Consider the following 20,076-nt stretch of genomic DNA (forward strand, 5'->3'; position numbering starts at 1 on the left):
GCTTGGTATATGTTCAGAGTTTGAATTTTTCAGTTCAATTTTTTCTTAAAGAGTTCGAGACGTACCAGTCTGTCAGAGGGTTTTGGTTTTCTGGTCTTTTTTTTTTAGGAGATGAGTACAGAAAAGTGACTTCCTGGAAAAATATTTCAGATGTAAAATTGAACAATGTTAGATGCACACACTGTCAGGCAAAAAAAATATTTATGCAGGATTAATTCCAGTGTCCAATATTGGTTCAGTACACATATTGATGAACTTTCTTTCATCTGTGATCCTAGTTTATGCCAGCTGTTGAAAAACAAAACAAATCATATTTTAAAAACAAAGGAAACTCTGCTTAAATTAAATCCCCTTCTTAGGATTTAATGTTCAACTAAGCCGAAGAAGGAAGCAGTGGTGAAAGCAAACAAATATGAATTATGAAGAATTTCTCTCTGTTTATTCTGGGTAAAAGCTGCTTAGCTTGGTCTGACTGCTAAACTGATTAACAAGCAGATACAGCTCTCAAGCAAGTTAAAACTCCCTCTAATGGCAACTGGATAAAAGACAGTTTGAAAAAAAGAAAAGCATCTCACTGCATTTGAAACCTGTTTTTCACTAAGAAAAATCTGGTTAGTATGAATGCTTTTGAAAAGTGAAACTGTTGCCAGTGCCCAAGATTCTTTTAAATTGCAATTTTTTACAGTCCTGATATAACATTTTTATGTGCTTTGTAAGATGTGTTATGTAAAAAATTACATGTTACATAAAATGTTTTTTCTCCAACCTGTCTGTTGTTTTAACAGAGTGTCTTAGAAAAAAACACTCAGGACGAACGACTCCGCCCATTCGTGAAAAGGGTCCTGCTATTCTGCACCACCACTCCCAATAGAAACACTAAACACTGAGAGATAGTTACAGAATCAGGAATTCACAGGTAAAATAAGCATTTAATCCATGCAGGGAATGTAATAAAATTAGAAAATATTACATTCTGCTTAAAAATACCAAACAGAAATTGTCCTTAGAAAACCATAAAAATTAAGAACAAACCACAGCTGCTTTCAGCTGGATGAGCACTGTCTGCAGGATTAAAATATTAAGGAAGGAAGGTAACCATAGGATTACAGGTTAGCACTCGCTGTGTTAGCATTAAAGTAAAGGGGAAAACTTACAAAGTCATTAATTTAGAAAGCTTCAAGCTCTGTCATATTGAGATCTGGCTTTTTCCTATAACCCTGAGGCTATACCCTATTTCAGGTTCCTGGATAAATTCTAGCGGTTACTCTCCTTTATTTCTGCCATGCCTGCACAAGGACATAGAATTATAAAACTGAGAGATCATCACTTGATTTCTCATTAGCAGTGATGATTCTGTGCAACCTTTTTATAGCCTAAAGGTCATTTCAATTACCAAAAACAAGAATCTCAGGCTCTTGCTGGTCAAGGGTGAAATGTTTTCAGAAGAGAAGTATTTGAGGTGGTAGAAACCCAAAGTAAAGTGAGTTGAACATAAAAAAAAAAAAAAATAACAACTAATTTTAAAAACCAGACTTTTCAGTCAAAAATCGAACTTTAAAAAATGCTGACTTTTTATCCAAAAGCTCACTAGAGCCATTCCCCTCAAAAACAATGTAGTAACTCTGCTGCTTTAGAAGCAGAAGTTTTTACAGAGAGGTGTGGAATAGACTACTCTTTTACACTAGCACGCACTCCCCTTTCAAAATAAGAACAGCATATGAAATCTGATCCAAACACCACTTAAATAAATAAAAAGTCTTCAGAATTCACACTAGCTTACATGCACAGTTATTACCTCTTCTCATAGTTATTGGGTGTGCAGAGCAAAAATGACCACTTACCACAGCAATGCAAGTAAGTACTAACCACAGTAAGTACATTTATAATGGCAGATAAAATAAAAAGCATATTCTAAAAGTAGGACATACTTCCCCGTGAGACGCTAGAGACAAGACAGAGATTAGTCTATGCTTATAAGTAAACTCATTTTATTGAATGGTTTGCAGTGCTGCTTAAAATAACAACACTTACCAATCTATACATGTGGTTTCAATTTTTAAAAATTGAAATTTTTTTCAGAAAACATGCATATTTACGTATATAATTTTGAGATAAAAGAAGGAATTACCATTTACAGCAGAAATTCATCTTTAAAAATCTTTAAAGAGATAAGGCAGGCAGTGGCAATTCGGCAGAAGGCAAAACTTACTCTCTACTCTGAAGGTCTAGTTTATTCATTGAGAGACATTAGTACCTGCACAAGAAGGTCATTTAAGGATGGATTCAACTGAAAATGACAGTGGTTCAGTTGTTGAAAGTTTTGTTGTGGCCCCAAAGAAGTCTTTTGCACATTTGTCTACAGTAAACTTGTACTTTTGGTTCTCTTTAACAGCACACTCTCTGTATTTCTTAGAAGCATCTTCAAAAGTCTCTTTCATAAATGATGTTCTTAACTCTGCTCCTGATCTGTCAGAAAATGTCTGCTGGAACAGTGACTGAAACGGGCTGTATTTGAGCGGGGCAGGAGGTTTGGTACTGCTTTTGCTTATCTTGCTTAATACCTGCTCCTGAGGAGGCAGAGAATCCTTATCAGAAATCTGCGAGAAAGTTCTTTTTGGAGGAGAGAAAGCTGACCTCTCCCGAGCTTCCTGAGGAAGGCAAAGTATTTCATTACGTGACTGCTGAATGTCTTGCGTGTGAGTCAGAATAAGTGAATTTTCCAGTTTCGGAGGCATGATGTCATGCTCAGTGTTTGGACAGTCTTGACTTTGTGAGACTTTGGCATCCCAACCTGCCCCAGGTTTGAGAGCTTGGACAGTACTAGCATTTAACAGGCATTGCTGGTAGAGAAGAGCATCGCTAATGGGGCCACATTTTGGCCACACTAAGAACCTAGAAGGCAGGGGATACTGCCTGTAGGAAGTAGCTACACTGACATTTGAAGAAATTAGCTCCATGTTGCTGGATCCTGAATACTGCATCGTTAGATCAAGGCAGGTTGGTAAAAAATTGCAAAACTCCTTGTTTGGACCATCAACTTGAATAGTGTTGAAGGCTGTTTTATATGAGTTGTATTCAGCTCCACGGACTATGCGGTTAGGGAGAAAAAGGGCAGCTGCTTGTGTAGCTTCCATCATCTCTCTCTCTTTATACTCTCTCTCTAGCATAATGTTCTCCAACTCTTTATCAGCAAAAGCCCGTCTCTTTCTCATCCTGTCACTGACAGGGGGTGGCAAGGGTGAATTCCCTCTCAGGTAAGGGTCTGTTGGAATAGGACGGTAACCTAAAACAACAAAGCAGCATTAGGAATGAAGCCACATAAGAAAAACATGAAAGCTACGTTTGTACAAGAGCTCCATTTGGAACCAGTCCCACTAGGTGCTGAGCACTCGCTGCAGACCCTGGACACCATCAGCTCCCACAGAAGTCACCGTGACACAGAGGCTTAGCAATCTACCAACAGGCACGTTCAGTACAAGTTCCTCAATGTAGATAAGCAAGCCCTGCTCCTCTGACACATGTAGTATCCTTCAAAGCTTACTGATTAGTAACTTTTTAAAAAGTGTTTCCAAAAGAACAGATTAGGGGCAGTGGAAAAAAAGAAAAAGGCAAAGCCCTGCTGTGTTATGACTGGTATTCCATCTCACATCTTAAGGAGATGGCCATTCACTTTTAACACATACGGAAAGCATTCAAATATTTTATTTCTTCAGAACTAAAAGAAAACTAAGATAAAACATAGAAATCCAGTTTCCAGTGTATTCAATTACCAAGCTACTTGGATTCATTTAATATAGCAGATAGAGTACAATCCTGTTTGCTCTACCCAGACAAGTAATCTCATTGAATTGATGGAACTACTTACATGAGTAAGGAGAACAGGGTTTTACCTGTTTTCACTCCTATTCCTCTTACACAGTTTTCCCAAGGAAGATATCTGTACCTACAGCTGACATCTTTTCTATTTTCTAAAGATGAATGACTATGTACAGATATTGCTACAGATGGTAGAAAATTCCAAGGAAAACTAGGAGAAAAGAAAAAGATAGTCAAAACAGAACAGAGGAAAGAATACAGAAGAGTTTTCAAAAGAGTGAACTATAGACAAAAGTTAGAGGTTTCTAAGAAGACAAAATTTTAATTGAGCTTGCACAGGCAAAGAAAAGAGTTTTCTATTTTGGAAAAAAAAAACCAGATTTGAGAAGTGCTTTACAGGCCTACAGTTTGGAAAGTAATTAAAGCAGACATAGAAATAAATTTGTGCACGATCCCAAAAGGAAGTGGGGAACAAAAAATATACCATCTCAATAGAATTTTCATCTTTAAAATATCATTCTTCCACAGTTAACACTTTGGACAGGGAAAAAAAATTGAGCACCCTATTATGCATATCTTACTATTGATAATGTTGCAAACAGTGTTGCTGTGTTAGGCATTCAGATCAAAAGAAAAAAAAATCATCGATTTACTCATTTGCTCATAAAAACACTCGTGAATAAATGACCGTGAATAAAGTGCCGCGCACTGCAGAACGCTGCTGGGTAGTCATGTAAAAAGAATGTCAGCTTGTAACAGTAACTCTCGGCGGAGGGGGCAAAGAACTGAAATTCTGCCACACTGATTCCGGCCTCGAAGGGCAGGATCCTCCGCCGCCCGGCACTGGTAGCGGGACGCGCTTTAACGCCTGTTTCGGGAATGACGCCGCATTTCACGCGCGTCCCGCAGCAGACGCGCCTCGGACTGGAGGTGCGGGTCTTACAGGGGCAGAGCGGGTGCCGGAGGGCTGAGGGCAGCCCGTGGAGGGATGGGGGAAGTGCTTACCTTCCAGGATGCTCTTGGCCAAGAGGCTGGGCGTTCTGACGTGCCTCTGGTAGACAGCTTTGCGCTCCAGGCTCGCCTGCTTCCCCGTCAGCCCCTTCTTGTCCTAGGAGAGCGATCAGGCGGCGCCGTCAGAACGGGACCGCCCGTCCTGTCTCGTCCCGTCCAGTCCCGTCCCATCCCGTCCCGTGCCCCCTCACCTCGGTGGCCTGCTGCCGTCGGAGCGCCACCTGGGCGGCCATGACGCGCTGCCGCTCCACCACCAGCAGGCAGTTTGCGCACTGGCAGTCGCGCCACCGGCAGAACCGTTTGTGTCCCTTTAGGCACGACACCACGCCGTGGTTGCGGCACCGGGCGCATTTGGGCGTGCGGCTCAGCTTCCGAGGCTCGCCCCGCCGCGGAGCCGCCGCAGCCTCCTCGCCTTCCTCCTCTTCCTCTTCCTCCTCCAGGCCGGTGCTGCTGCGCGGCGCGCCCGGTGGCTCGCCCGGCTCCCCCTCCAGGCTCTCCACGTCGATCTCCCAGTCGGCGGCGGCGCGTCCCTCAGCCATGGCTCTTCAGCAGCACAGCTGCAAGAGAGGGGTCAGGCCTCCCGCCCCCGCGGTCGAACGGCAGCCAGGGCACACTCGGCTTCCGAGGTGCCCGCTGGCAGCCCCGCCGAGATGCGCCCCCGTCGCGAAGTCACAGCAAAGCCTGCTTGGAATATCATCTTCCCCCTTACTGCCTGCTTGAGTCTCTTGCCCGTGTCCCACAGAAGACTCAGTTTAGTCACGACGGACGCCTTTCCCCGCGCCCGCCCCAGCTCGCAGGGGAACTACACTCGCCCGCCGCAGGCAGGAGCTCGTCTCCAGCGGCGGAGGATGCGGGAGGCACGGCCCCAGGGCAAATGCCCGGCGCCGTAGGGTTGAGAGTATGTCAGGTCTTGACAGGGGCCTGCTTAAAACAGGACACTGACAACCCTCCTGCCAGCTGCGTTCAGACCTGGGAGACAGGTAGAGGACAGGTGGGCTTGACACCACGCCGCTGTCCGCTCCAGTACACAGGGGCAGTGTGGGCTCCTGGAGCTCTCTGTGGAAGCTGCGCCCTCGGACCCCCACCTTCTCCCACACGACCTCCCCGTCCCTCCTCCTGCCCACTGCACTTACCGAAGGCAGGTGGTGCAGGCAGCACGCAGCCCCCCCGCTTCCGCAGTTCGCTAGGTGCCGCTGGCTAAGACCGCCCGGAGGCACGGGACTCCCGATCCGCGCACCTGGGGACTGCCAGGCTCCCCGACAGCCGTCAGGGGATAGCTGTGTCGCGGTGCGGCGGGTCTGTGCCGTGCGCGGCTGTGGGTGCGCGCCCTCCGCCCCAGGGCCCGGGACGGCACTGGCACCGACGCGGCCCCCGCCCGCCGCGAGGAGCAGCGCCCGCCGCCACCGCCCCGCCGCGTTATCAGCGCCCGCCGCCGCCGCCCGCGCCGCCCATTGGCCGCCCGCCTCGCGGCCGCCGCTCCCATTGGCCTGCGCCGCCGAGGCCCCGCCCCCTCGCGCGCGTGCCGGCCGCCCGCTCGTGGGTGCGGGCGCGCGGAGGGCGCGGGGGCGACCGCGCCGGGCGGGAAACGCGGGTGGACGGGGGGGCTTTCGTTTTGGGGAGAAAAAGGAGTGGGAAGGGCAAGGAAGGGAGAAAAGACTGTAAAGCGTTCGATTGTGAGAGCTAAGAAACCCGCGCCATGGGCGAGCAGTGCCCCCCTAACCGGGGAGCGGGCCGGGGGCGCGGGTTTGAAAGCTTGAAGCAGCCGCCGCGTTTTTCGTTTGCGGTCGTTCGCGTTGCTTGCCCCGCGGGTGGAAGGTACTCATGGCAACGGCTTTTTTTCCGAGTGTGAAAATGCAATGAAATCCTTCTCTTTGGGGCATTAAGGCGAGGAAAAATTTTCGTTTATTTTTTAGCATCCCTTCTCAGTGGCGTTTTCCACCGACCACTAAGTTTCACCCCGCCGCTTCCTGATAGACGCTGCTCTTCGGAAACTGAGTAATGTCCCTTGTCTCCCCAGTCAGGGAGCGATCGAAATTGTGACCCACAAAGTCTCAGTCGTGCCACCGTGCTGGAGTTCCGTGCTTCCGTAGCTGAAAATAGGAATTCCAAATGGGCAGAAGTGGACAAAATACACCTCGGCCGCGTTCAGCGCCGGGCAGGGGAAAGCTGGTGAATTTAAACGGAATATGCCCAGAAAATCCAAAAAATACAGGCATGCGGGAGAGTATCCATTTCCCACCAGTGCATGCTGATCGAAAACTGACGATATGCAGAACATACGGCCAAAACTAAATTCCGAAAAGGGAAAATATTTTGTTATTTCCCTGAGACTCGCGTGTGTATAATAAATACTGATAATATTCATGTATGTAATAAACACGGGCATCCACTCACGGTAAGCACATGGACCAGCTGCCGGCCACCGGTTCGGCATGGAAAATCGCTGCTCTTGCAGCCCTTTGGGACAGAGGCCAGCGGGCGAGTGGCGCAGGCGGCGCCGTGAGGGTTCGTCGCCCGCTCGCGGCCCGGAGCTCACAGCTCCACCACAGCCCGGACACGGCACCAGCCCTTCCTTTAGCCCCGCGGGCTACGGGCACCTGCAAGGAGGGAAGGAGAGTTTGTCCCCAAGGACAGTTTTTCCTTCTCGGGACCGCACTGTCGGGAGAGCGGGGAGAAAGAAAAGCATCCTCCGACGGCAGGTATTATTCATCCCAAAAGAGAGCCTAGCTACTGTTTGACTTACTAGCATGACTAAAAGGCAAATACCCAAGGAATTCCACTTTCTCCCTTGGGGTCCCTCTTAAAAGGTACAAGCATGACAAAGGACCTGCTAGGTTAGGAAACAGAAGTCTCCTTTGTCTGTAAACCGACACCAAATTACAAAGTACAATTCTGCCGGCCGCTGGAGTAAATTACAAAACAGTTCGCCTCCTGTTTACTTTATCCACAGGGAGCTGTGAAACTCAGCCACGATTTTAAAGCGTGTTTGTATAACTTTCTTCTGCTCCTGTTGTTTGCGCTCGGCTTCTCAGCGCATTTGCGCTCCCCTCTCGCCACTCCCTGCTCTCCCACCGGGAAGGAGAGGTGCTTCTGCCGTTGTCCGGCGGCACGCACCCGCGGAATGAGAAGCAGGAGAGCTGCTCCCACTCTTGGGCCTCAAGGACCTCTGCTCCCGCTCAGTCCTCCGCTTTGGTCCGCGGTGTCAGCCGTGCCCGCTGTGAGCCGACATGGGCAGAGGCACCGCCGTGCTCGGAAAGACGGCGAGGGGAGGCACTGAAGCCTGCGATGTGCAGCTGTGCATCCACCTGCCCCGCATAGCGCTCCCCGCTCAGCGCCCCGTCGCCGCGTCAGCCCCGGTGCCTGTGGGGCCCGGGGCCAAGACCCGAGGCCGGGGCTGCTGATATGCTCCGGGACTCCTTCAGAGCCTCCACCGCGCACCCTCGCCTGTGCCTCCCCCCCGGCCCGTGTGTTGCCGTGGGAGTCCCCTCGGGAGCCGCACTGCCCGAGGTGAGATGGAGGAGGTGTGATGCTGCCACCGGCAGCCTTGCTGCCCAAGGCGGGGTGGAGGTGTGGAAACACCGATGGGGGCCGGGGATGGGTCCTCACGCCGGGCAGGCAGCGGCGGGGGCTGTGCCATTTGTAGCAGCACCCTGTCCCTCGGGGTGGAGGAGCAGCCCTGGGACACTACAAAGGCTGCACTCTCGCCTTCCCCAGGCGCTGGGCCCTGCTTTGCATCATGGCTCTGCCGTCCGGGCAGGGGCAGGTGCAGCTGCAAGTGCCACAATCCCACCTCCCCAGCCCTCCCTTCCTCACGGGAAATTTATTAGCGAGGTTAGGGCAGGCTAACCAAACGGCAACCCCGGGTGCAATTTCCTCGGAGGAATGCTTTGATCCTGCTCTCTCCTTGCGCCGTCGAGGGCAGATTGCAATGACAAACGCGGGAGATCGCCGCCAATTGTTAGGTCAGAGATGTTACCGTTTAATCTGAAACAAATTGCTCCTGCCTGCGCCCCTCTCGCCGCCCCCTCTTTCCCCGCCCCTGTGGTCCCGATGCCCGGCCAGGGATCCCACCGGCAGGGCCGGGGCCCCATAACGGAGGGATCCAGCCCAGCATCGGGCCCGGACAGAAGGGGTTCTTCTCTGCAAAACATAAAGCTACTGTATATTTGCTCCAGCGAAGACGTTGAGATTTTCGTGGAGGAAAAGGGAATTTAAAAAAAAAAATAAAAAAAAAATCACCTTTTCCGGTATTACCCAATCAGTACAAACCATGATTTCTTTTGCAGTTTACTTCCATAAAAATGTGGATTTTTTTCTTCTACATTCATCTCCCTCTGTCTCTTGTAAAGCAAAACTGAATACGATTTTTATCCGTGGCATGGGCCTTTCTGAACTGATAGTACCACAGAATGTTTTAAACAAGTAAGTCTGGGTTGTTGGGGGTGGGAAAGGAGTATATTCTGTTTTAAACAAGCATTTAATTTTTTACTTTTTTAATACATTGCTGCCTAACATATTTGTAGGTACGGAGTCAGAGATTTTTCTATTTCTATATTCTATGTGCCAGTCATATAAATATAATAAATACATATTATAAGGATGTAAGAAATGTTGAGGTAATGTGTTCGCTACAGTGTAACATAGAAGAAAATTTTATTGAATGTGACAGTGATACCACTGCCTTTTTAGAATGTTTGCTTTGTCAAGGAGGGCAAGGGTTAACCTCTTTATAGAAAGACTTGTTTATCGTATCAGGATAATCTTCAGTCATACAAAACTGGAATGATATCAAAGCGGTAATGGTGAACAGGTGAGACTTGTCACTTCAGACACAGTGAAAGTCCGACAGGAAGTCCAGAGTCATCAACAAAATGTTTCCCATGGACATAGACAATTTTGGATTGAGCACAGGGTTCAGCAGATTTTCCCATTTACAATCCTTTTCACCCTGGCAGCTGAAGGGATGAACTCCCACGGAAGAGGGAGGAATGGACTCTAAAGGGAGGACAGGTTTACCTTCTGCAGCTGAAGGCTCTGCCTGCTCATTGAGGATGTAGCAAGGGGGCACAATCTGGCCCACACCTCTGCAACCAGGACCACAGGAGCCTGGAAGCAAAAAGAAACACATCTCAGTGAACTAGAACTGCCTCTCCTGCGGCCTCCCAGTTTATGGTTGGGGAGCATGGGAGCAGACCTAGAGAGACTCCAAGTCAAAACCAGTCCAAACCCATCTCCATCCAATCCTGTGCTGGAATTTTAAGTTAAAAAAAAAAAGCCATGGGGAATGCTTGTGTGCCATCCGCAGCAGCTTTGCTGTGGCTCATAAACAAGGCTGACCTTTGGTTTGCCAGCATTTAATAAGCTGGTAGACATTTGGCAGGTCTCTTGCTAAAATGTACTAGAAAATTGGATCAGCTCTCAGCATGAATATCAAGAATCCACTATGCAAGCAGTGAACATAGCAAATTGTTGAGTCAGCAACTAATGTACTTCACTGTAATCTTCCCAAATGTCTTAAGTAGTTTGGCAAATCTCTTGTTGCAATAAATTCTAGTAAAGTTTTGGGCTTTATTTTTTTTAACATATGGTCTTAAAAAATAACTTAGCCAAGAACATTTTTAGAGTCAATGCAGAACTTGCTGGAGATGTTTTCTCGAAGCTTGTTTGCACTCTGGCAGTTTTACTCAAATGTCAACCAGACACAGAAAGTATGGGGTTTTGGGTTTTATTTTACAGTCCTGGAAAGTAAAGGTCAACTTTCTGCAATGTAAATTGTCTTTTCAATTGCCATATTCTAGCAGAACAGCAAGAGTCTCACTAATAAACTGGTTTGCAGTGTTTCGTTTTGTTTTTTTCTTCCCTCAGGATGCATTACAATCGTATGCAAAATATTTAGAATGCCAGTAAGACACCTGCTAAATCAAATAATTTGGGTAGGCTATGCTATGCTTAGCAGTATAGAATCAATCCCATAATTGTAACTAGTCAGATTGTACCATTGCAGTCTCTCAGTAGCCTTACCACAATTAACAGGATGACCTGAGGTATTAGTCAGCATGAAAAATAACATCACACTCTGGCAATATATCAGTTAAAACAAGCTGGACAGACTCAGGCTGTATTGATACATGTGGCCACACTAAAGGCTGCTTGTTATGCTCCTGCTAGCAGGAAAGCTTGTAAAACCATTTATAGACTGTGATATTGCACTAAGCAAATACAAGTATCAGATTCTGGCTCACTACGTACAGATGTCCGAGGCAGTAGAGGGGAAAGAGGTGACTGGGGTCTGCTCAGCACTCACAGCATGTTGGAGTGAACACGAGATAGTTTGCCTCTCCGAAAATTATGTAGAAAACACAGTGAGCTACACTTTGGCATTTCCACTTAAGCGCTCTGAAGGATTTTACCATCTACCTATCTGAGAACTAACCCTGAAAATCAGACAAGCTTGTGCCATAACTTCACAGACCAGGTGATCCATCTACATGGCACATGAGTGTGTGCAGGTACTGAGAACTCTCCTCACTTGATTCTTGGACATCAGTTAAGGAAGCATAAAGGCAAGGGATGTACTCCCAATACAGCTGATATGATGCTGATGTATCTCAAATTCCTCTCATAATTAAAAGGAAGCATTTATGGGTGCAGAGTCCCCTTCCACAAGATTTTAGGTGATGTTTGAGGTAGAAGATATTTCTGCCATTATATAAGTAAAATCCAAGCCTTTTTATTATTATTATTATTTATTTATTATTTTTATCTTAATTTTTGGCTAGTATTTCTGTACATCTTCGTTTAATTTTTTTGAGGCTAGATTTAGAGATAGTGCTGGGAGAATCTGGGAAAACCAGAATGCACACAGAGGACAGTGATAAAAATGTGTATCTTTAGGACTCTGGAAGTAGAACCCTTCATTGGAGATATTTTAAGTACCCCAAACAGCCTGGAAAATTTTTCAGGTACACCACACTTGGATAGCACGACATCCCTACAAAGTATCTTGAAGAAGGGATGAATTAACTCTTTCCAACCTTTGTCTGTTTGTCTGAGCTGCCATCAGTGGGAACTCTGACTCCTCTCAGAGTCAATACAAATGAAGGGCTGACACCAGGGTCACCTTCTGAAGGGATGGCATTGCCATCACAGGAGGAGAAGATGGTGCCCTAGTTGGATGCAGCATCTATGTGCTAAGGGACATTTAGGACCATCTCATTTGCTGCTTCTCTTGCCCTGCCTTTGGTGCCCTCTTGTTTGTAGTGCTAAGTGGTTTTGCAAACACTCTCACTAGGCGTAGGTGCCTCTTCCTGATCTTGTGAATTTGTCCTGTAGCAGAAGGGAGCTGAAATGAAGTGTCTTTTTTTGTTCTGACTTATCTGTGAAGGGGAAGAGAAGAGCTGCTTCAAAATCTTTCATCTTAGAAGTGCACCTGCTCATTGACAGGCTTGAATTTGATTTTTGGAATAGATATCCTGGTCATGCCTGTAGACAGAGCCCACTCTGACCAGGCATTTAGCGCTGTGGCTCAACACATCCCCACATGTCAGATTTGTCTGTTTTCTGAAATCATCAAAGAGAAAGTAAACAGTACATGAAGTGATTCCTACAGTAGACAGACCATTGCTAGTGTGGAATATATTATAAATATATATTTAATAAATGCTGATGCTGTGTTTATTATTATAAACACAAATCTAGGTGAAAATCTAAGGCATAAAGTCTTCCTTAGAGGTGCGACCACTGAGTAGTCTGGAATCAACCTTTTCCCATCATTCTATACAGACACCCCATTGAAAGCCTTGAGATTAAATGGGTATAAGTCTGAGTTTAACATATTACAGATGTGTATATATATATATATATATATATTAAGAACATTGGATACATTGTACTCTAAAATGCTTTTTTACTTACGGTATTTTTTCAGCTCTTATGATTACTTGCAATAATAAAAAATATTATCCCACAAACTGCACTAAGATCATATGACATAGCAAGGACACTGTCATCTACTTCGTGATTTAATATCTGTGACACTTAGGTAATTTGCGGTCTTTGGACATCCAAGATGATATCAACTGTGCGAAGTGTCAAACCATTCAGTGCATAAAATTAACCAACACTAGGAGTAAAGGGCTTTAACCAGCTTTGCTGAAGTCAACAGAAAACCTTCTGTGCTGACTGCAGGGGAGTTTGGTTAAGGTCCATATTTAGTTCACTTTGACTTAAAAGAGAAGGCAATGTGCTTTTCAGAGATTCTGCCTGCACTGCACAACCAGTTCACTGGCAGTATGATCCACAAAACACTGAGCTTCAAGAGTTTCTTGCTGGTTATTCTTTGACTATTCAGCTCAAAAGAGAGGTGAGAGGAGCTGCTGTGCCACAGGACTGGGGCAGCACTGCCTTGCTGACTTTGCTCTGCACAACTCATCTCCTCTCTGACTCCCACTCAAAGGGTTTTATCTTTAGGGCACGCTTTCTTGGTCTGCAGGGGATGTTTTCCATCCTGTGCTGAACTGCACAACAGAAGCATTTAACATCTCAGCCAGAATGTCCATCCAGTTGATACTGTTTGGTTTAATCACCTACTAGAGATTTGGGTCATACACAATTGGAGGAGATATATATAGCTATAAATCACTAGATCCGTTTTCTAAATAGCAGTGAGAAAATTCTTTCAAATACATTTATGATAGCAAGACAGACAAAAATGGCTGGTTCAGGAAAAAAATTACACATCTAAAATTTTTACCAAGAAGTAAGAACACAAAGGAATGTGCCCAAGGACCAATTTGTTTGTAGTGGTGGACTTATATCACTCCAAAAACATACCAGAATTTTCTGCCATAATGATTAAACTAGTACTGTCTATAGTCAGCCCACTAAATATTGTGCAGCAGCAGGAGATGCACCCCAGCTTCAGGTGCTGGTGAGTGACTTCTACGGAGTTCAGACAGAGGCACCATAAAATTCTAACCATGAAATTGTAGAAGTAAATGGCAGCTCACCCCCAACTTCCACAAAGCTAGACTGTGTCTCGTTAGGGATCACTGGAACATGAACATGACAATCTCTTGCTGTCCAGATTCCTTCCAGCTTTCCTTTGGCTATACATCACACATCTCTTAAAATCAGTGAAATTCAGTGAAATTGTCATACATTAAAAGCAACATATTGCAGGGGTTGTCAGTGTGCTTCAATAAAAGGAAAATATTTCTGGGACCTAAAAATAAATATTTATGTAGTCAGGAAAAAACTTTAATAAATTTTTTTTTCTTCTTCTTTTTCTGCGAAGGAACTACTTTAAGCCTGGGACAATTGTAAGAGCAATAAGATTTTCATTGTAACTGAACTGCAAATAACATAAACGTAAATCAACAAATAAGGTCTTCCTTTTACTTTTGCAGGAGCAGAATGTGCCCTCCAATACCAGGACATCTCTCCACAAGTCAGTAGCTGCTCTGCCTGCGTTAAGGCTGCCTGCCCAGCAGCAGGTAACACACACGGATACCAGCAAAGGTAGAAATGTCACTGTACATTATTTGAGAACTCTGTTCCATGATATATCAGAATAATAATGGGCAATAATAAATGAGAGTCCTTAGCTCTCTTCTTTGGCTGAATAGTTCTAGCTGAGTCAGAAAAGACCACGTCTCATTTTTCCAATATGTGCTTTTGTTAGGTCAATAGAGAGACTGTTATAGAGTGGTAATGTGAGCTGGGTAGTGTGTGCAGGTTCTGGGGCTTTATTGTGTCCCTGCTATGTTAATTAGTATTAGGAACATGATGGATCGGCAACACATGTATTTTCAGAGTCTTAAACCAGCCCTGAGAGTTTAGCACTCCATTAGTTACACATCACAGGAACCCAGGGATGTTTACTCAAAAAAGTATCACTTACAAGAATGAAACATTCTAATTCATTCCCGATAGGAGCTGTGAGGGACACCCAGACCACATTCAGATCCTGAGAGAGACGCTGCAGCCCAGCCCAGGGTCACACTGGGAATTCCACATCAAAGGTCTCTCCAAAGCATCTCTCAAGGGAGCGAGAAACAGAGAAGCACCAGCCTGGACAAGCAGACAATTTCTCTCCACAGCTTATCTAGTAGAGAAGATAAGAGCAGGGAGTTTGGTGAGAGATGGGTAAGACACATCTCTTAGCAAAATTCCTGCACAGAAGAGAAGGCAGAGGAAAACATGGGTCTGTTTCCTTCCCCTGGCCCCAACAGCCCCCTCTCCCCAAGAAATGCTGCTATACCAGCCAGCAAAAAAACTCTCCTCTCTGCAGTCTGAAGGTCCGTATCAGCATGGGGGCACAAGCTTCCAAAAGAGCCTCAATTCTTCTCAAGGAGCCCAGGAGAAATGATAGCAAGAGATGCTGAATACAACTTTTCCATTGTCAAATCCAACACAATGATCCTTCTATGCACCAAATAACATATAAATCTCAGCTCTGCTCCCTGATGATGTGCCTCCCTGGAGAAATTCTTTGGAGTTTCCTGCCCTTCAGTAGTGTGGGAGAAGGTCACCTGTCCCACATAGTTCTTCCAAGGAAGCAGTGTGACCCCCAGAAGACAACAGCAAATCTATTAGCTTTTTTTTTTTGTGCAATCTTCCTTTCTCATTACATGACAACCTCAGGATTCTCAGGAACAGCTGCCTTCCTTGCACACACCTTTATTCCCCATCGCTGTCTCCTTCACCTCAAACCTGGACTGACACACTAATATTTGTTTTCTTACTAGTAGTCTTAAAAATGTCATCACAGAAATCTGCAAGTATGACAACATAACTAAAGCAAAAAAAGAAAAAAAAGACATCTTCACCTTCCAGCAGATCAGTCACTAGCCACCAATTTTGCAGCCATTCTGTACTGCTGATTTTGGCAAATGTCCTACAACAACTTTGTGTTCTTAACATAAGCACTGGATTACCCTTCATCATTCCAGTTACAGTCGTTAGTAATTAATAATTAGCAGAGTGGGCCCTGGTAGAGCCATGGACCTTATGCTGGCCTCAAAGTGTGAAGTCAAATGGATGATTACAATCAGAAAAGAAACATCAAAACCACTTCCAGACTGTCATTGCATTATTTACACTCTACAGACCATGATTTTATAGGGAATTGTGTCTGTGCAATCTGACTGAGACAATTTGAGTTAAATATTCATACCCCTGAAAGGGATTTCTTTGTGTGTCTTCCCAGTCATATAATCTAATCTATGGACAACCCTACTTTCTCCTATGTTCAATTTAGTATCCCAAGTGATGCCAGCACATTCACAAGTACCATGTGAAACAGGCACCGTCTTGGTGATCTTGTCATGCTGGCAATCAAAAAGAAAAGTTACTTTAAATTGAAAGATAAATGTGGCTACTCTGTAACTTGGTGGGTGCAAAAACATTTTCAATATATGAATATTTCAATATATTTTTTAACCATGTTTCTACTGCAACCATACTCTAAGGACTGCTCTGATTTTTTTTTTTTAATGAATAAAAGGAGTGTTGACATTGTCCACAACAAAGCTAAGAGGCAATTTGGAATAATCAAAAAACGACAACATCTAAAGGGATATTTTTCAGGCCTATGTCAGATCCTACAGCATACAGCATGTCATCATAGCCTGTCTACCTTTCAAGCATCTTAACTGCCGTAAATAACACACCCAGGACAAGCCAGATGTGCTGGTATAAATAATCAATTTGTTATTGTTACAGAGAAGCCAGATCAGCATGTGGCAAGGCACTTTAGCACTGCAGATCACTTTTCCACCTCTTAGTACATCAGACAAGAATGATCAAAATCAGGAGTACCATGAACACCTCTCACAGTCTGCTCTCAGGCAAAGCCATTCTTGCACAGCCAGGCAAATGCTCCTTCAGCCCTTTAATATTAGCAGTGCAATCTTAATAACTTGTATTCTATATTGAACCTTGCACACTGCAACCCTAAAACTTTACAGCAGCTTCCAAGCGATGCCAAAACAGCAAGCAGGCAAGTCCAATCATAATCCTTTGCAGGATGCTGTGCTCTGTAGTCATTTCCTGCTTCTCACATGTAAAGGTAACAGACACAGCTAAAGAGGCTGAAATGGTCTTTATGGCTTGGCACATCTCTAATAAAACAAGAGCCTTGACCATATGAAGAAAGGGACAGTTCTGGGATATAAATACTGCAGAACTTGGGAACTCCTGTGGCAAGCAGAACATCTGTTTATTACATTTTCCAGACTTCTATTTTCAGTTGTTCATGACAAAGAATCAGAATTTTTACCAGTGCAAACCATGCTCAGTCATAAACACAGCACTATCCTTTTGAGGTACCTTGAGAATAACAAAGCAGCAGCTTTACTACAGGGAAGTCAAAGAGAGTCAGAAATCCAGGCACAGGAAAGACAGTTCAAGAACAGGCCACATTTTACAAAGAAAGTATTTTACTTACAGGTGAGGAGATTTATTTTGTGTGAACACAGATACTTTAAGCAGCACGAAGAAAAATTTTGAGAAGAGCTTCTAACAGCAAAACAATCTACACCAGAGTTCTCCAGAAAATCCCTACAACAATATTAACCTGCTGACACTCATCTCAAGGAACGAGTTTGAGTAACATAAATTTCACTTTGTGTTGTACGCTAGTGCAATATCACTACTGAATGAGAAAGAGGATGTGTTCCAAAAAATGTTATTGTTAATGGGAAAATCAGAAAACACCACACTCAGCACTGAAGTCCATAAGGAAATTCACTTGAGGTCACATCCAAGGTTTTAACTGTCCTTGTTTAGTCTTCGTTTTATGTGCACCATTGAAAAGTGTTACATGGTGAACTCACTTCACTGTAACGCAATGCTATTTTATTAAATATAGCTTTGATGGGTCTCTGGATCAGCCAAAGACCTCAGAATGAGGCAGACATAAATCAAAGCAATCATTAAGTAAAATGAACATCCTATTCAAACTCAAACAAACCAGACCATGGCAGCTCTGTGCAGAAAGAGCACTGGCTGGATCTACTGAGAAAGAACCATGAGTTCAGAAAATTAATCCACTTATGCAACTAACTGCCTTCCAAAATCTTGCATGTTGGAGACAGGCAACCAACTTCTCCACGGCAACTATCTCATGGAACACTTGTGGCCTGAGCACCAAAGAGGTTCATAAAGGCCCTGGAATATGGCAGCAAGGCCAGAGCAGACCACCATGAGTGTCCTGTACTGCCTATTTCCTGAGCATAAAGCACAAGAGTCAGAGCAAATTAGATGAAAAGTATTATACATTAATGTCATCTCTGCCAACACTAATGATTTGTTAAAGTGTGTGATAATTGCTTGAATGCAGGGAAAATGTCCCAAGACATATTCTTCCCATATTTCAGGGAGGTTACTGAAGGGGCTAAATCTTTTTTTCCAGTATCTAGAGCTACAATAGGAATCAGCAGAAAAGTAGTAGAGATGGGAAATTCCTGCGCTGATTGAGTGGAGGGCTTAGCTGGAGAGAGATGTACAAGAAATGTTGGTGATGCGCAGTTTCCACAGCTCCCTGCCCGCTGACAGGCCAATCCCTACACTTACTCCAGACACAGAGACAGTTAAAAGTACAGTATATAGAATATAGAATCATAGAATCATAGAATCATAGAATGAGTTAGTTTGGAAGGGGACCTCAAAGATTATCTAGTTCCAACTCCTCTGCCATGCAGAGGGACCCCTTCCACCAGACCAGGTTGCTCAAAGCCCCATCCAACCTGGTCTTGAACACCTCCAAGGATAAAGCATCCCCAGATCCTCTGGGAAACCTATTCCAGTGGCTCACCACCCTCACAGTAAAGAATTTTTTCTTAATACTAATCTAAACCTACTCTTTTTCAGTTTGAAGCCATTCCCCCTTGTCCTGCCACTACACGCTCTTGTAAAAAGTTCCTCTCCAGCTTTCCTGCAGGCTCTGGTACTGAAAGGCCTCAATTAGGTTGCCCTGAAGCCTTCTTTCTTCCAGGCTGAACAAAACCAATTGTCTCAGCCTTTCCTCATAGGAGAGGTGTTCCATCCCTCCGACCATCTTGGTGGCCTCCTCTGGACTCGCTATAACTGAATGCCACACATTTTCTTTCCATTCTACTTCACTAGATGCTATAATTTGTAAAGGGGAAAGGATGACAGAGAGTCCAAGCTGTTTCTTTTATGAAGCTTTCTTTAGTCCAGATCTGTAACTACTTGTCTTCCACCGGGAATTTCTCAGTCCCCTACTGGCTCATGTGGCAGCACTCACACAATGCACTAGATATGCCAAAGCTCACAGTCCTAATTGTATTCTAACATGTGCAGATAACATGGTTGCATTTGCTCCTGTGAACTTAAGACATTTGGCATGATATTTAAACCCAAGCACACCCAGCATCAAAAGTCCACAAGCAGGAGGAGCAGTGCCTAAACTGAATTTCTAAAGTTTATATTAATAAATACATATTTCTAAACATAAAAGCTAATTTAGACAGAGGGCATGACTTACTGTTTCATACTTATTCAGCTGTGCTATCAAAAACCGCAAGTAGGAGCTTGGCTTTTTTAAGCAGGTACCTTGATTATACATAGTAAAGAAAACAGAAAAAGCAGTGTTTCACAAAGCAGGAAACACCCCACCAGCAAATCAAACCTATGTTACCTGTCCCTCAATTCAAAATTGATATCTTAGCATGTTCCAAATAAAAGGGCAATTGCGATATTTTTAAGGTACAGAGGATTAAATTCAAGCCTATCAAGAGGACTACTCCACAGACAGGACATAACAGTTACTGTTTGTCATGATGAGAAAGACCGTCTTGGAAAATCTTAATTCTAGTAGATACACTAGGCATTACCACAGGTATTACCATGTTTTGTTTTGTCTACAAGATGTTTGCCATTGGAGAATGTGATACAAATGTGATAGCATTAGTCTTACTTTCCAGGCAGACTTACAGTTCATTCTCTGATGGAGCACACTGAAAAAATCTAATATGGACTGTAACCAAGAGAGATGAAAACAACAAGTAGCAAAAAAGGGGTTTGCATATCCAAGACCAAGGTAATTGGGAAAAGGCCTACATCGTCATATCAAAATGCAGCTAGCAGCTTGTGGTCCAGCACAGAGGATATCAGGTGTAGACATCACCCACATATATACTGACATTGCAAGACATTTCTGGACTGATCAGACACTAGTTAACTTTGCTCCACTGTCATCATTCAATTGCATAGTAGGAAGAAAAA

The 20,076-nt window shown here is 44.6% G+C and overlaps 1 protein-coding gene across 2 annotated transcripts; it reads right to left on the reverse strand.

The window, feature by feature from the left end:
- Positions 1 to 1,815: 1,815 nt before the first annotated feature.
- Positions 1,816 to 6,203, reverse strand: DMRT2 (doublesex and mab-3 related transcription factor 2). 2 transcript variants are annotated; one of them, XM_051788467.1, is made up of 4 exons: positions 5,961 to 6,203; positions 5,019 to 5,384; positions 4,822 to 4,924; positions 1,816 to 3,283 (listed from the first exon to the last, which is right to left on the reverse strand). In XM_051788467.1, the coding sequence occupies exons 2-4, from the start codon at positions 5,364 to 5,366 to the stop codon at positions 2,268 to 2,270; spliced, it is 1,467 nt and encodes a 488-aa protein (XP_051644427.1). In that variant the 5' UTR covers positions 5,367 to 5,384; positions 5,961 to 6,203; the 3' UTR covers positions 1,816 to 2,267. The 2 variants fall into 2 exon arrangements, with proteins under 2 accessions (XP_051644427.1, XP_051644428.1); XM_051788468.1 differs by lacking the exons at positions 4,822 to 4,924; positions 5,019 to 5,384; positions 5,961 to 6,203 and adding an exon at positions 3,866 to 4,795 and having other exon boundaries at positions 1,962 to 3,283.
- Positions 6,204 to 20,076: the final 13,873 nt, after the last annotated feature.

Source organism: Manacus candei, unplaced genomic scaffold (genome assembly GCF_025592945.1).
Source record: "Manacus candei isolate 608988 ecotype Guabito, Panama unplaced genomic scaffold, ASM2559294v1 h1tg000024l, whole genome shotgun sequence".
Classification (NCBI taxonomy): domain Eukaryota; kingdom Metazoa; phylum Chordata; class Aves; order Passeriformes; family Pipridae; genus Manacus; species Manacus candei.